Source organism: Rattus norvegicus, chromosome 3 (assembly GCF_036323735.1).
Source record: "Rattus norvegicus strain BN/NHsdMcwi chromosome 3, GRCr8, whole genome shotgun sequence".
Lineage (NCBI taxonomy): Eukaryota > Metazoa > Chordata > Mammalia > Rodentia > Muridae > Rattus > Rattus norvegicus.
The window spans coordinates 33,308,320-33,324,970 of NC_086021.1; the positions used below are offsets into that span (position 1 = coordinate 33,308,320).

The 16,651-nt window shown below is 48.4% G+C and overlaps 1 protein-coding gene across 30 annotated transcripts in view; it reads left to right on the plus strand.

The window, feature by feature from the left end:
• Positions 1 to 16,651, plus strand: part of Rapgef1 (Rap guanine nucleotide exchange factor 1) — a 117,909-nt gene that overhangs the window by 12,109 nt on the left and 89,149 nt on the right. For 21 of the 30 annotated variants that reach the window (XM_039106157.2, XM_039106162.2, XM_039106167.2 and 18 more), the window contains exon 1: positions 362 to 11,348. The exons of the other annotated variants lie outside the window; for them this stretch is intronic. In XM_039106157.2, the coding sequence (XP_038962085.1) occupies positions 11,285 to 11,348 (64 nt within the window). In that variant the 5' untranslated portion in view covers positions 362 to 11,284. Of the gene's footprint in view, positions 1 to 361; positions 11,349 to 16,651 lie in introns of those variants that run through there. 30 annotated transcript variants of the gene reach the window in all.

Genomic DNA, 16,651 nt, shown 5'->3' on the forward strand with positions numbered 1-16,651 from the left:
ACTATTAATCACCAGGGAAACCTAATTCATACAGTGAGAACACACCCCACCCAAGGATGGCTCCTTTCAAAACCCTGGGGAGAATAGCTTGTTAAAAAGTAAAACCTCAGGGTTGGGGATTTAGCTCAGTGGCAGAGCACTTGCCTAGCAAGCGCAAGGCCCTGGGTTCGGTCCCCAGCTCCGAAAAAAAGAAAAAAAAAAAAAAAGTAAAACCTCAAGTTGGCAGGACATGAAATCTAAGACCACAAGCAGATTCACCATACAATTCAGAAAGCAGTGTCTTAGAGTGCTCTCTCTGTCCCCTCCCTCCTCTCCCCCCTCCCCCCCTTCTCTGTCCCCTCTATAGTGTCACTACTCTTTTTTTTTTTTTTTTTTTTTTTTTTTTGGTTCTTTTTTTCGGAGCTGGGGACCGAACCCAGGGCCTTGCGCTTCCTAGGCAAGCGCTCTACCACTGAGCCAAATCCCCAACCCCTAGTGTCACTACTTTTGATCACCGAGAGGTAGAGGCAACTCAGATGCCGTTCAAGAGTGAATAGATAAACAAGCAGTTTGTCTCCATTGTGGACTATTATTTAGCCTTAAAAAAGAGAAGTGCTGTCTCATGTGCTGCACTGAGGGCATTGTGGCAAGTGCAGCAAGAAGTCAGAGAAGCAAGCACCATGTGACTTCCCTTTCACGGGATCTAACTTAGTAAAAGTCAGATCGATGAAGCAGAGTGAGGCAGAGGTTAGACGAAGGAAGAGGCGGAGTTGGTTAACGGACAGTTCATTTTGCAAGGTGAAGATCTTGTGTAGCTGGTGGTGATGCAGCATGGGGTTTGTGGCCAATCTAAACATAGCAAGTGTCAGGTGGTCACTTTAAGCACATTTCACCACAGCTGCTTTAATGATACTCTACCACAGGGCTCTATCTTCACACTCATTGGCTTCAAAACTTGCTGTGGAGGGGCTGGGGGATTTAGCTCAGTGGTAGAGCGCTTACCTAGGAAGCACAAGGCCCTGGGTTCGGTCCCCAGCTCCGAAAAAAAAGAACCAAAAAAAAAAACTTGCTGTGGATACAAAAGTGTTAGCATTTATTTACCTAAACGTATTTAGTCTTAGAAGTATCCTTACATAATAAATCATGTCAAAACAGTTTTAAAAAAGAAGTATGTGGTGGCTACATTAGTGGCCGTGTGTAGGGCTGGATGGGCTGTTATCTGGGCTGAGAGGGGCACCAGGTAAAGGACCCTCTGTGTACAACAGCTCCTGTGCTGGGGCCTAGCCCTTGAGGGACTTGTGTGTTTAGGAAGCCTTTAAGTCAGATGAGGTTCTTGCTAACATGTGTTTGGGCTTTCCCTCTCTAGTAGCCCAGCCCAGCCCCTCGTGGGGTCAGGCTCAGACAGTCTGTGTCCCTGCCGTATAGCTATACTCTGAGGCCACAAGAGCTAAGGATGGCCGACAGAAGTCTCGGGGTCTGAAGATGTAGCTGGACCTCACCCTGGGCTTGCTGTAGTTTGGCTCTGCCAGCAGCTATGGAAGCCCAGACTTCTCAGGGCCTGCACACTGGGCAGCTGCTCTGGTTGATGGTACAGGCGGCAGGCACTGTGAACCTCTGGCAGGGTTTCAAGCTTTGGCCACATTCCTAAGAAAATATGACTGGCTCATGGGAGGGGCAGAGGGAGGGGAACCTAGACAGAAGCAAGGCCAAGGCTTCCTCAGAAATTCCAGCCCTCCCGGGCCTGTTAGATGGACAGCACCTCACTGAGCTCAAATCTAAGATTACCAAAATAGAGTCTCTGGCCAATGGGCATCATTACAGGTTACCGTGGACCTGGTCCCAAGTGATAAGCAGGGCTGGGTATAGACATTAGCAGAGCAGCAAATGTAAGGTTCTTTCATAGCATTTCTCAAGAAACAAATACTTTAGCAGGGGGGATTGTAAAGCAGCATACTTGGATTCCAAAGTTAAGCTTCGAGAAAGTATGTATCCAGGGACACACTGGAACATGATGATGTCTTCTGCTGAGTTCCAAGTGCCTGTTCTGTAGGAGCCATGTCAGGAGGAGCTTGGATACCTACCCAGATCAGGGCTCCCTGCTGCTGGAGCCCAGGCTGGCTTTGGATCTCACAATCCTCCTGTTTCAGTTTCATGGTGCTGGGATCACAAGCAGGTTCAAGCATTGGTTCAAGAGCTGGGTTTTGTTCTTTGCTTATAAATGTTCCTCTGTTATGGCCTCACAATAAGAAATCAGTGAGGCCCTTGCTCATGCAGACCTTCACAAATGAGTGTTTACTGCTCCTCTTGGCCTGCTCCTGATTTCCTCGGGGTGACTGTTCCATAACCCCACCCTATCAGCATCCTGGGGCAGACAGAAAATACTGTCACAAACATGAACACAGCTTGTATTGCAGAGGGACCAGGTTCCTTTGAGAGAACCAGCTTAGAAATATAGGCTTAGTTCTGGAGGGGTCTCATGAGAGTCTGTGACATCTCAACTCTGTTCTTCCCACAAACATTTGCTGTTTCTACATTCCTTCTACTCCACGCTGATAAACATCAAAATCTGGAAGAGTTGGATTAAGAACATTGAACATGTACAGACAACTAGAGTGCATCCTCCTTATGTGAGGTTAAGCAATCTTAACTTTATATTCTTAGAGTGGACGGAAACAGGAGTAGAATTTATGTCAAATTATGTCTCTTAAAATATGTGTGTAATGTTCTTAATAACATATAGTATTTTAAGTGTGCATGCGTGTGTGTGCACATGCATGTGCATACATCTCTGCATGTGGAAGTCAGAGAACAACGTGAAGGTAAAGGGTTAGTTCTCTCCTTCCATCGTATGGGTCCTGGAGATTGAAATCAGGCTGGCTGGATCATTGGGGCTTCAGGTTTTCACCCAACAGCAATACCACTGTCCCTCCTGACAGCAGTATTGGGAGGACACGAGTATGTGACTGTTATCATTCTGCTGGTCCAAGGGCAGCTTCCCACTGCTGAGATCAGACCTCCGGTGCCTTCCCCATTCCTCTCCACAGGAGCGGTGGCCAGGGTGTGTCCTTCCGTAGCAGCATCACTGGGGAACACATTAGAAGTGGGTGACAGAATGCAGCCCTGATGGCACGTGGGAGACCTAAGTAGAAACCCTGCCTGTCACTGAAACCCACCCTGGTAATGTGGAGAAGGAGCTTGAAACATTCTCCCAAAGCAATTGCAGCCTAAAGATGATTCTGAGAGCGTGAGCAGGGTGAGCAAGGCCTGCTTTCTTTAGTAGACCACAGGGAGAACGCGGCAGCTGTCTAATTAGCTCTGACAAGAAGGTGGCCGGGAGTTTAGCAGCTATGAACAATCTCTGATGCATCTCCCACTTAATGCATAGTGTGCCTTGGGATATTAGTTAATTAATTAGGATGATGTATTAGTCATCATGATAAACAAGACATTTAAAAACTAAGCATGCAGTTTGAACTCAAAATTTAAATTGTGTTTGAAGCCACATAGCACATCGGCCCTTTCACAGTGTGGTGGTAAACACTGACAGGCTTCTTCCTGTCCAGATGCTCCCAGAGCCCCACTTCCTCTCAGCCCTCTGTTGTAGCGTCTTCACCCTCTTGATCTCTCCAGTTTGGAATGTCCTTGGATGAGACCTCTAATCACTTCCTGGGCAATCTAGAGCCTCTAGGGCAGTGGTTCTCAACCTTTGGTTCACAAGCCCCTCTGCAAACTTCTATCTCTAAAAAATTTACATTATGATTCATAACAGTAGCAAAGATACAGTTATAAAGTGGCAATAAAAATAATTTTATGGTTGGGGGTCACCACAACATGAGGAACTGTGTTAAAGGTCACAGCATCAGGAAGGTTGAGAACCTCTGCTCTAAGCAGAGCCTATCCCCAAGTGTCTATTTCCCGACCCTCTTTTTCCCTGGTCCTCAGCCAAGTATCAGCTACCTGTTGAGCATTTCTCCATGAACATGGTCTTAGCCTGCTTGGCTGCTATGATGGAATAACTTCAACCGAATGTGTCTTTTTTTTTTTTTTTTTTTTTTCTTTTTTTCGGAGCTGGGGACCGAACCCAGGGCCTTGCGCTTGCTAGGCAAGCGCTCTACCACTGAGCCAAATCCCCCAACCGAATGTGTCTTACAAGCATCCCTCTCTCACAGGCTCAGAGCTCGGGAGGGAGTTCAAGACCAAAGCCTGGTAGATTGGGTATCCAAGGATGGTGCTTTCTTGGCTGTGTCCTTACATGGAAGGGGCCTCGTCGGGAGCAAGGAGGTAGATGCACACTGATTTTATTACGCTGAGGGTCATCACAAGATTCACATTCCAAATTCCTAACTATGGTCCTAAGCCTGTCTCCCCAAGGCTGCTCACCCGTGTGACATAGCTTAGCTGAAATCAGGTCCAGTCTCTAACAAAAGTCTCTGATTTGAGGTTCAGGATCCTGGGGGAGACTTTCCAGCCACAGCACAAATCAAGGTGGCGTCTCTCCAGATGTGCAGAACAGAACATAGTTGGCGTCATGGGTTTCTAGGACTGTGTCTGGTTATCCTGAGTGAGTGATGTCACCGGGTTCTGGGTCTCAGGTTATCAGCAGCCTTGGGTGTAGTGGGGATCCTGACTAAGCCATTTTTACATGTCTAAAGGGCTTTTTAAAAAAATCTATGCTCATCACAGGCCCAGAGTCTCTCTATGACCATACACGTGGGCTCTGTCCTCACCAACCAGTCATTTCCTTGTTATTTTACTTATTGGGAGTGTAACTTCAGTGTGAGTTTGAGGTGCATACCATACACCTTTCAGAGCATAGCAATGTGCCCAGACTTTGTGTGCCTTCTCTCAAGCTTCCCAGCACAGTCTGGGCTGGTCCTAAACTTGGGATTCTCTTGCCTTAGCTTCCTGAGTTCTGAGACTATCATTATAGTCAGTTCTGGGCCCATTACATCTTGGACTTTGTGGCTAGGCTCAGAAGGCTCAGAGTCATCCTTGCTTCCTCTGACTGTCCCGGGTAATTCATGAAGCTGCAGTCCTGTGCAGCTCCCTTGTAACCGGTGACCCGGTTTCCATTCTTGTCTCAGAAATGTCCACTTATCATTCAGCTGTTAGAGGGCATATTGGACCCACCTTGTATGTCTGCAGCCACCTAACCCTGTTTTCTGCCCCAAGCTCCTGCCAACTTCAATGACTTACCCTTTCTTGCAACTTGGCCTTTGCCCATGCTGCTCCCCTGACTCTGGAAGTTGAGAGGCTGAGGGCAGGAGCCAGAGGCTAAGCTTCAGAGATGATGAAGTATCAAGCCTCCCCGGAGCAGCACTGTCCCTCAGTGGGACAGATCATGGGACTCCTAAAGCGTGCCATTGAGAGTCAGCTGCCTAGCTAAGAAGTGAGCCTTCACGGCAAGTAGCATTGGTGTGAGGGGAAGGCCGCACAGGAAGGTAGGTGGTGGTGTGGAAGCCAGGCTTCAAAGGCTTCTGAATATCAACACTAGAGTCTTTCTCCCAGGTACTCCAGAAAGCAGTAAGGATGTGAGAAGGATTCTGTGTGTGCTTAGTCCCTACCTCCCCCTGTTCACTTTTAAAAGCTTCTTCCAAGGCTAGGTGTCAAGGAGCATATCTGTAACCCTGGAACTTGGGACAGGTAGGCCAGCCTGGGCTACATGAGATCCTGTTTTAAAAACAAACAAACTCCCTTCCACTTCTGGGTAGAACTAAGAATCCAGGCCTCACATGTAGAGTCAGATCTTGGCTATAAACTCTGGAGAGGACAGAGAAGCAGCTTCAGAGAGGCAGGATGACTGTAGCAGCCACAGTAGTTTCTGCATGCTCCCCGGTAATAGTCTACATTGTCAAGAGGTCCCTGAAGACCAGCCACCTCAAGGGGTCTGGGAGGCGAGGAGCTGATCTTTGAGGCCTGTACAGCCGGTAAGCTATCACTTACAGGTCATGGTAGTGTGTGGCTCCCTTCTGGGTCTACCAGGGAACAGCACAGCTGCATCATTGGGAGGCCTCCTGCTCTCAGGGCTGAGTTCACAGTGCGGGACACATGCTCTGCAGAAACATGTGTCACTGGAGTGGGTAGGGGCCGTCTTGAGGTTTCAAAGTCTATACCATTCCCAGTTAGTGATCTCCCTCACTCCCTCCATGCTCCCCTACCCCCACCTGTGGGTCAGGACATCAGCTTTTAATTGCACCAGTGCCGTGCCAGCCTGCTTGCTGCCCTGCTCCCCACCATAATGCCATGGCTTTCAGAAGCTGTGAGCCTCTGAGTTAAATATTCTCTTTTATCAATCACTTGGTCATAGGGTTTTGTTACATAGTAGAAACGTAACTAAGACTTCCCCATTTCATTGTAATGATTTGGGCAAACTTGGTGATTCTGGCCTTTTTAGAATTCTTTGAGGTGGTGAAAACTATGAACTTATCTTACCAGAAAAATGCCTGTATATGGCTTAACATTTTAGGAAAAGAACCCTCCTTTACGTATCAAGTGCACTAGCCTGTCCAGTGCTCTAGCCTGTCCAGTGCTCTAGCCTGTCCAGTGGTGCTCTAGCCTGTCCAGTGCTCTAGCCTGTCCAGTGGTGCTCTAGCCTGTCCAGTGGTGCTCTAGCCTGTCCAGTGGTGCTCTAGCCTGTCCAGTGGTGCTCTAGCCTGTCCAGTGGTGCTCTAGCCTGTCCAGTGGTGCTCTAGCCTGTCCAGTGGTGCTCTAGCCTGTCCAGTGGTGCTCTAGCCTGTCCAGTCCTTTAGCCTGTCCAGTGGTGCTCTAGCCTGTCCAGTGGTGCTCTAGCCTGTCCAGTGGTGCTCTAGCCTGTCCAGTGGTGCTCTAGCCTGTCCAGTCCTTTAGCCTGTCCAGTGGTGCTCTAGCCTGTCCAGTCCTTTAGCCTGTCCAGTGGTGCTCTAGGCTGACCAGTGCTCTAGGCTGACCAGTGGTGCTTTAGGCTGTCTAGTACTTTAGGCTGACCAGTGCTCTAGGCCTCCTGTACTTTCAGTAACACCCCCTCTCCCTACTGTACATCCTTTTTTTTTTTTTTTTTTTTTTTTTTTTCTTTTTTTCTTTTTTTCTTTTTTTCGGAGCTGGGGACTGAACCCAGGGCCTTGCGCTTGCTAGGCAAGTGCTCTACCACTGAGCTAAATCCCCAACCCCTGTACATCCTTTAATTCTCATCCTGCTTCCTTTCAGTTGGACCAAGTGGTGTGCTTCCCCAGCCTGCCTCAGCATGGTAACCAAGTTACTGTTGTACATGTCATCTGATGCTTAAGCCTAATTCTGAATCTGGCCAGTGAGTGTGCAGTGTCTCCTTGGCCCATGAGCTCTGCCTCATGTCCTTGACACCTGACCTATGCTCCGCTCAGCCCTTTGAGCATGTGCAGGACCAGGCTCCCTGCCCCCATGGAACATTCCCACCAGGCCCCATGCTTCCTTGTATTGTTGTAGTTCTCTCCAGGAGGGAAATGACCAACATCAGACTTTCCTCCCCCCCAGACATACACGCACAAAGCTGGGTGTCAGTCCCTGGGCAACACCCAAGAGCCCTAAGTTGTTTCTTTGACCCTTTGTGGTCAAATGGTACTTCACAATGGTACCTCCTCAGGACCAACCTTTCCTTCCCTTCCTTTCTATCTTAGCATCATCGCAGTGAACAGTGCCCTGAGGTCCTGAGGGGAGCAGAGGGAGAGCTCTCCCTAAAATGTTCTAAACTGTAGGGCACAGTGTCATGTTTCTGATTTATGTTGCCTCCCACAATCAAACTATCCTTCCCATGCTCAGATACTTGCGAGGGAGGTATTAGTTTGATTGTGTGATGGAATTGAGTTATTTAGCAGTGCAGCAGCAGATCTGTGCTCCAAGGGCCAGCCCTTGAGAAGGTAAATCATTTTCTTCCAGTTGTAGCCGAGGCTTGTAGTTTGTAGATAATCGCAGGGAAACCCACAGCAGTAGCTGTTGTTTGTTGAGAGCCTGCTGTGCACCGACACTTTGTAACTTCTTACTTAGCCTTTCGAGTGGCCTTTCCTACTTAGCCTAGGGTGGCTAGATGGCTTGATTGTAAACGCTTTTTTTTTTTTGGTTCTTTTTTTTGGAGCTGGGGACCGAACCCAGGGCCTTGCGCTTCCGAGGCAAGCGCTCTACCACTGAGCTAAATCCCCAGCCCCGATTGTAAACACTTTTGTCTCACAGTTCACTGGTCAGAAGCACACTGACTAGTGTGCTTAGACCAGGCCAGCTGCCCTCCAAAGCCAGTTTCTGCCACCGTCCTTCCTCTCTGGACAGGAGGAGACGAGCTTTTTACTAGGCAAAGATGAAGTGGGAGGGGGATGGATAAGGACTTCTTAGTAGCTGTGTGTGAGAGAGAAGCTGATCGAGTCTGCTTGGCCTCTGCTCTTCTGAGTATGTGTTTGGGGGTTTCTAGCACTGTCTTCATTCAAGAAGCAACTGATAACCCAAGGCCTAGTTGTCTGGTTGGAGTCAGCATGTACTCCCAGTGCCTTCTGGTGTTTGTGGGACATGGGGAAGTATGGCCTTGTTGGCTGTGAATAGAGCCTTCCACTCTGGTGCACTGACTTTAGTTTGCTTCGGTTTTCGAGACAGGGTTTCTCTTGCACTAGCCGTAACTGCTCTGGGATCATCCTCCTTCAGTCTGGCAAGTGCTGAAATCATTGGCTGGAGCGGCCATGTCCAGGTGTCATTCAGATTTTGATTCGTCCTGTGAGTGTCTCCTGTCATATCCCTGCATGGGAATGTCAGCCGGTCTTGACTAACAGCATATTTACTGTTTGTGATGTTTCTGGGTACACTTTCTCGGCAATTCAGGAGGAACCCTTTAAAAAAGACTCCTCAGCTCGTCTCCCTGCCCCACTGGAGAGCACAGGTTTGAGTCATATGAAACCAGGGCTTGAAGAAGCCACCAAGTCCTCAAGTAACATATGCTCTTGAGAAAGTCTCTTTGCTGGTGCCATCAGTGGGTGTGTTGTGTGGAACTTAGGTTCGTTTGCTCATGGAAACCCCACTACCAGAGTGACAGTTCAGAAACAGCAGGTCAGAACCCGAGCCCAGCTCTGTATACATTTTGCTGCTGTTGTTGTTGTTGTTGTTGTTGTTGTTGTTGTTGTTGTTGCTGCTACTGTGTGAGTGTGGGCCTGCAAATGCTGTAAAAGAAGAGAGCACGTCACGGGGCATGTGTGACTGCCAAAGGGCAACTTTGAAGCTCTCCTTCCATCACGGATTTCTGGGGGTCAAATGCAGGTACTCCTGAAGCACCCACCGCACAGATCCTGAGCCCAGGGCTGTAACTGGCATGTTCTGTGGTGTCTGCATCAGTGACTTTCTAGACCAGGAGGAGCAGTACTGATGTGCCACTCCCAGGGCAGAGGCCCTGCGTGGGCTCTGGCTGGCTTCCGTGTGGCTAACTGTTCTAATGTGGGGACACTGGGACTCCTCACTGGTTCATTCCTTCCCCGATCCGTCTGCATCTGTGTATCAGAGTTGCCGAGCCCACTCACTCCATGGCAGTTCTTCCTGCTGGGCAGTGCATAAATGATTTGCCGAACGGTGATAAAGTAAAACTTTCTCTAAGTAAAGATGTTACAATGCAGGTTCCAACCAGAGCCTCTCAGATGTGTTAGTTTGAACATACTTTAACCTGCACATAGCCTGTAAGAAGCCAGTTCAAGTAGTGTATTTGTAGCTAAAACTTGTAGAAAAGGTGTTCAGGTGTTTAATGAGAAGGAGACAGATGAAGTTATTCCAGATCATCAAAAGGATTAGATGGTTAGCAGGTAGCTGACTAGCAGCTTGCTGAGCCGCACAGATGCGGGCTTTTACCCTTGGCCTGTCCACTGTTGGTTGCACTATGACTTAGGTGGGGGTCTGTGCAGTGAGGGAAACAGGATCCTCTCATCTCTTCTCATTCCTGCAGCAACCTTGGAAAGATGAACTGGGTACACTTAGTTTTGCCAAGTTTGGAAGTTCAGACTGTGATTTTCTGAAGTGCTTTCTATATTGATGGAGGAAAACCCAGTACCCAAAGATCTCGGAGAGATTTAGAGAGGCCATTCTCCCAGGCTAGCTGGGGCAGCTCCAGAGTTGTAAAGAAGACTAAGCCTCTCTGGTTCTAAGGGTTCTAAGGCCTTGTGGGTGTTGTCTTAAGTCTATTTCCATTCGCTTCCATGCCATTGCCACCCAGCTTCACAGAGCATGTCTGCTGTGTACCACTGGCTAACCTGGAGCCAGGGCTTTCCCACCTCACCTGCTATATAGAGTCTGAGGTTAGGAGACAGTCGTGAGGAACATGCACCAAGTCTTCTCAAGTGGCTCTGGTCCAAACAAGGCAGCAGAGGGGGCGGGGTGTGGTGTGTCCACTTGGCAGACAGGGAAACTAAGGCTGCTGGGTTCATGGACAACAGCAGTGGCAGAGCTGGGGTTGAAGCTCTGGCTGGGCCCAGATCTGGCAAGCTTACCCTGATGCCTCTGAGCCGCATTTCTACCTCCTACTGTGGGGCCTGAAATACATTAGACTTAGCCCCCCTCCCCCACCATGGTTTCTCCTTTCTTTTTTGCCCAGGCTTCATGCCCTTGTTTTCTTCCAGCAAACCAGGTGCCACCTTCTCCAGCAGAACTGTTATCCAAATGGAGTGGGCCTTAGGTCTCCGAGTGCACACCTTATAGGTGGAATTGGCATTTTGACTCCTATCACTTGCATCTGAGTGCGCCCCCGCCCGCCCCGGAGCCACAGTATTAATGAGATCAGTCTTGTTTCCTCTGACCATGTCATGGGTCTGCAAATGAGACTTTAAATAGAAGATGTGACAGATGGGTCTGTGCAGGTTTCTTCACTGCATACAATAGAATGGACCATCTTGACTTTCAGCTCCTGGGTTACCACTGCCTACTCTTCCCCTCAGGAAAGCAGCAGGGCCAGGAGCACAGCCCATTCCCTAGTCCCTGCTGAGCTAGTGAGTAGTGATGTCAAAGGAAGCAAAGGGCTGCTTAATATAGTGGATTACAGAACCCACCGGTAGGGCAGGGCGGTGGGGCAGGGCGGTGAGGCAGGGCCGGAACAGCCCTTTCTTCTAGTTTCCTCCCAGGACCTCTAAAGAATTTGAAAGGCAGGAGGCTGAGATGTTTTAGAGTGACAGAGTTCCTGCTTTCCTGAGGGTGTGGCAGCCCTCCTGGAGCTCTGCCTGAGGCTGCTGGGTCATTGGGTTAACCTAGAGATGAGTCCCCTTTCAGCCAGTGTCTTGGTTCTTACTGTCATTCGGTGAAGATGTCTGGGCTGGGAAAGGTGCTGTGATCTGCTGGCTTTAGGATGGGCAATGCCATTGAAAAACAGAAGCCCCTGAGACAAAGCCATCTGTGCCCCTGGAAACAAGGTAAGAAAGCTCTGCCCCCCTTTTATAGGCAGCTAAGGCTGGCCTTGTCTGGGGGACCCTGGCCCAGCTGAATTAGCCTTCCTCATTGTAATCGCTTGTTCCCTCAGGAGCCTCTGTTTCTATGTTGACACCGTTCATTTGTTTGTTTTCTTTGTGGTTTGGTTTGGGGTTGGGGAGGGGGGCGGAGGTAGGGGATAGGGGTTGAGACAGGGTTTCTTTGTGTAGCCCTGACTGTCCTGGAATTTGAATTCACAGAGATCCACCTGCCTCTGCCTTCTAAGAACTGGGATTGTGTCATTACCTCCTGGCAACATTGTTTAATTTTTAAGACCTAATCTAAGTCAAAATTTAGATATAAAGGAGTTGGGAGTATTTTGTGATATTTTTGGTGTAAAGAATGTCATTGAGGGGCTGGGGATTTAGCTCAGTGGTAGAGCGCTTACCTAGGAAGCGCAAGGCCCTGGGTTCGGTCCCCAGCTCCGAAAAAAAGAACCAAAAAAAAAAAAAAAAAAAGAATGTCATTGAAAGCTTTTAAACATGTATCATCTCCCAAAGGGGTGTGTGTGTGTGTGTGTGTGTGTGTGTGTGTGTGTGTGTCTGTGTCTGTCTGTCTGTCTGTCCGTCCGTCCGTCTGTGTGTCCGTGTCCCAATTACCAATTTTCAACACCATGAGGGGGGCAGCAACCTCTTTCAACACCTACCCTAACTCTCAGCTCTGAGGGAGGAGTCGGGCCCATTGCACCTCCACCGAGACACAGGGCAGCTCTGTCTCAGTGCTGATCCATTACACCCGCCCCTGGCAGGTGTGCCAGACGTGGCACCTTCAGGACTTGGGGACAGGATCTCATCGTTCAGCCTGTCTGTACTGGTCCTGAGTTTTCTGTCTCATCAGGTTGGCCTCAGATTTGAAGTCCTGTTTCAGCTCTCAGTGCTGGGATTACAGGTGGGCACCACACCCATCCATCCATCCAGGCCTTGCCTAGCCCTGCAGTGGTACTTGATGTGTATTTGGCAGTCCACTGTAATGTATGTCTGCGTGTGTGTTTGTGAATGGAGAAGCAATGCCTGGGAGTTTAACAGCCACTGTTGGAGCCAAATTACAGAAAGTTTTGTGGCTTGAAAGGGAAACCAGGTCGGAGCCTCCCTCATCTGTGTGGCATCTGCTGCTTCTGTGAGGAATTGCTCCTGAGTGGTGCTGCACTGGACTCCAGCATAACAAAATGGAATAGGAAATAGGAGGGGCTTGTTCTGGAACCCATCTTTCTTTGGTGCTGGGTATTGCATGACCCAGCACTTGGATCGTGCTAATCAACTCTCTGCTCTGAGCTGCACCCTCGGCCTCTGTCCCTCTTGGCACTGAGCAATGTGGGGGAACAGTCTTGGTTTTGCATAGTCACTCTGGAGTGTTTGAAGAGCTGTGCTGACTGTAATTACCCTGACACGATTCAGCAGAATGATGCATTTGAAAGTGAGGACTTCCAGAGGAGCAAAATAGGGGGAATCTTAGCACAGCAGAGTCGGGTGATGGGTCAGAGGTACACTTGTTATGCTTAACAGTACTGACAGTGCAGCCAGGGGCCTGGCCCACAGTAGGCGAGTGCTTTACCACTGAGCTACACCCCAGCACTCTTCAGTGTGTTTTTGCGTGTTTAAAATAAAAGCAAGCAGCAGCTAGGTTCACATAAGTTGTTAGGTTTTCACTGGAAATAATTACAGAGAGTTTTGAGGGTTGGTTGGTTGTGGTCAGTAACTGAAATGGGAGTAATTGTAGGGCTGTAGCTGATAGTCCGTTCAAGTGTGTGGGGATAGAACCCCTGTGACCTATGATTTCCAACTCACCTTTCCTCGGAGGCTTGGCTGGTTTATCTAGGGTACACCCTGGAACCAAGTCTGTCCTCTCAATCTAAAGCCTATCTGGACCTGACCTCAGGGCCACGGTCCAGTCCCCTTTCAGTGAGGTGATGAGATCCTTCCTGGTGGATGTGTAGTAGTTTGAGGCAAGCCACTTGGCTGGGGTCACACTAGGGAAGGGGTGAATGGATGGGAATCCAGTGTCCACATTTGCTGCAATGGGGATAGCCCAGGAGCTTCTGACACTCTCTTAGCATCCTGTGATGGCTGATACTCTGAGCAGACTCTTTGCCTAGAGCCAAGAATGATGTGTGAGGGCCAAGCCTTGCTGCATTCTGAAATCTATCTGAAAAGAAATCCTGTCTGCCCTTCTGATCAGTCTGTGGGCTGGGAAGTTGGAAGACTGAAGTGATGTGATGGTGTCTGAGTGTGCTGACTCTGCCCTTCAGACTCTTTCTTTCTCATATTGGCTTTAGTTTAGACCTGCACGCACAGTGGAGAGGCATCTGGTGAAGCTGGATGTCCATGTCCTGAGTCATAAATGTCCATCCAGAATACACAAGGGCCACTCTGACCACTGACCCAGCTTCACATTTGCAGGCCTGCACATTTCCTGGTGTCTAAGGGAAATGAGCAGTGAGGCCCTTAGTATGTAGGAGCCTGGGTAAATGCATCCTGCTTGTCAGAAATGCTTATTGCATTCTGTTCACTGGGGAGACCCTGCATTTACTCAGTCCGTGCGCATAGACCTTAGGTTGATGCTCCCCCAGAGCCATGCAGATGTGAATGATCCTCTGCCAATGTCCTCTCAAAGGGAAGATATCATGACACTCTTAAAGGACCCTTTGCATTAGTCCTAGTGTCCACGTGCCCTGCTCACAATTGTTTATGGTGCAGACTCACAGAATGTGTAGTGCCTGTCGTACTACCCAGGAGACTCAATTTTCCCTCACTGGGTACTGTTTTTGTTTTGTTTTGTTTTCCAGTTACACAGTGGTTAAGAGCATGACTTTGAACCAGGATGCCAAGGTTGAATTCTCATTTTCCAGTTATTTGAGGGTCAAATACAGAGACTATGCCTTTTACTTTAGATGAAATAACCTTACATTATTTGTTATCCTGCACATCTCCTGGTGGTGGCAGGAACCCTGGGTCTTGTGCTTGGTATGCAAGCACCTGCCCCTGAGCTACTCCACTCCCTTGTTCGTGATACTACATTATTAAGGAAAACAGTGGGAATCATGGTAAGACAAGGAAGAAACACACGCTGAGTTCCTACAGGGCCCAAAACCTTGCAAGAGGGTAGACGCCTCAGCTTAGCTGCTGCTGCTGTTTTCCGGAGCCCTGCATATGCATACTCCCATGGTTTTCTATAGTAACAAGCATGTGTGTGTAATTCCCCCTTAGATGGCAGGCCTCTGTGTGACCCCATAGCTACGGTTGATGGTAGCGTGCCATAGTGCTAATATTGCACTGTTGTAAATTAGCCATCTGCTGTTGAGTGCTGAAACTGGGCAGCACTGAGGAGCTCCAGGAGCAGGGCTAGGTGATGCTGCTGGATGGCTTCCTTAGGATAAGTTCCCACCATCACATTCCCAGGCCAGGAACATAGGAATTGCTTTGTGAGCTCACCATGCTGTTCTCTCAAAGGAGAGGCATCTGTGAGTGTTCTCCCACGTGAAGCATGGATTCCCCAGGTGGTCGCTGCACATCCGCATCCATGTCCCATCTGTTTGGAGATTTCTAGCAAATGTCAGCTGAGGTCATCTGAGGAAAGGATGTCCAGGGTCAGCAGCAGCAGTGTGACAAGGCTACTGCTTACAACATTCTACTTTGCTTTGGACTTCCCTTGGTTGCTTTTAAATGCCAAGTTTCAGTGAAAGAAGAGCAAAGCTGGGGCTGGGGATTTAGCTCAGTGGTAGAGCGCTTACCTAGGAAGCGCAAGGCTCTGGGTTCGGTCCCCAGCTCCGAAAAAAAGAACCAAAAAAAAAAAAAAAAAAAAGAAGAAGAGCAAAGCTGTGTTTAAGGATGCACGTTTATTGCCATTACTTCTTGTCTTCTGTCTCCCAGAGAACATTGAATATTAAAAATTACTCTCCTGTTGAAGATGTAGAATGAGCCAAGGAGTCCTGACATTGTTAGTGTTGGGCTGACTGCTGGGCTGGGGGGCAAACAACCAAACTGGTCCTTTTCCCAGCTGCTTCTCAGTGGTGAGACACCAGCTCTGCACCGCCAGAATAAACAGAGCAAGGTGTGGTGTACAACATCAGTAATCCCAGGCAGAAAGCTGAGGCAGGGGGATCTTGAGTTGAAGGCCAACCTGGACTACATATTAAGACCTAGCCTGGGGCTGAGGATTTAGCTCAGTGGTAGAGCACTTACCTAGGAAGCGCAAGGCCCTGGGTTCGGTCCCCAGCTCCGAAAAAAAAGAACCAAAAAAAAAAAAAAAAGACCTAGCCTATAAATAAATACATCAAAATAAATGGCCAAGGTGCTCTTAATCAGTTAACTCATGCAGTTAGAATGTGACTAAAGGTGACGGCTGAGAAGGGTGAAAGCCATGTGTGATAATATCACAAGAAGGTTCAGGATGAGAGAAAACCTTTAAAAACAGAAGCTTACATAGGCTACTTTTGAAATCTCATGTCTTGGGCTAGAAGGATAAAAATATAAAATTGTCTTAATTTTAACATGGGAGGAACCAGGTGGGATGTGAAATCTTGCAGCTTGTATCGTCTGTTACCCATGTCATAACAAGGTTAGGACATTGTATCAGTACTAGTAGGAAACAGCACATTGTATATCATGTTTCATACTTAACATGATACGTTTGTAAATATCCTGCAACATGTAAAGCAGTTTACATGTATAGTGTAAAAATGCCTATAAAATACAATGTATAGCATGTGTACATATACCATATGTAACACAGCACCGTAGCATGTGTGGCACTGACCTGTAGCGGCTGGGATGTGGTATTAGGTGTGCCAGGTGTGATACAAGAAGATTGGCGTTCACCATGGCTTCTGTTTGTACACAGTTGGCGTCTAACTCAGCCTTCTATAAATTGGATTTTTTATTCAGCAGGGATCAGTTATGGCGAATGGAACTGTAAGTGTGAAGAGTTTTCTCATAAGAAGTCTGGGTGTTGGGGCTGGGGATTTAGCTCAGTGGTAGAGCGCTTACCTAGGAAGCGCAAGGTCCTGGGTTCGGTCCCCAGCTCCAAAAAAAAGAACCAAAAAAAAAAAAAAAAAAAAAGTCTGGGTGTTGCTTTGGGTGTGGGTAAGAAAAGGGAAGGAAACTTGGCTCTGTCATCAGATAGCTCCAAATTTAGAACAATGTCTGTCCTGAGCCACTGGCTATAGAGTGTGTTTCACCCTGGGAACGTGCGTAAAATACATTTCCGGTTTTCAAGATTTCTTTCCCAGCTGTGTAGAGGCTGTTGCTGTTAT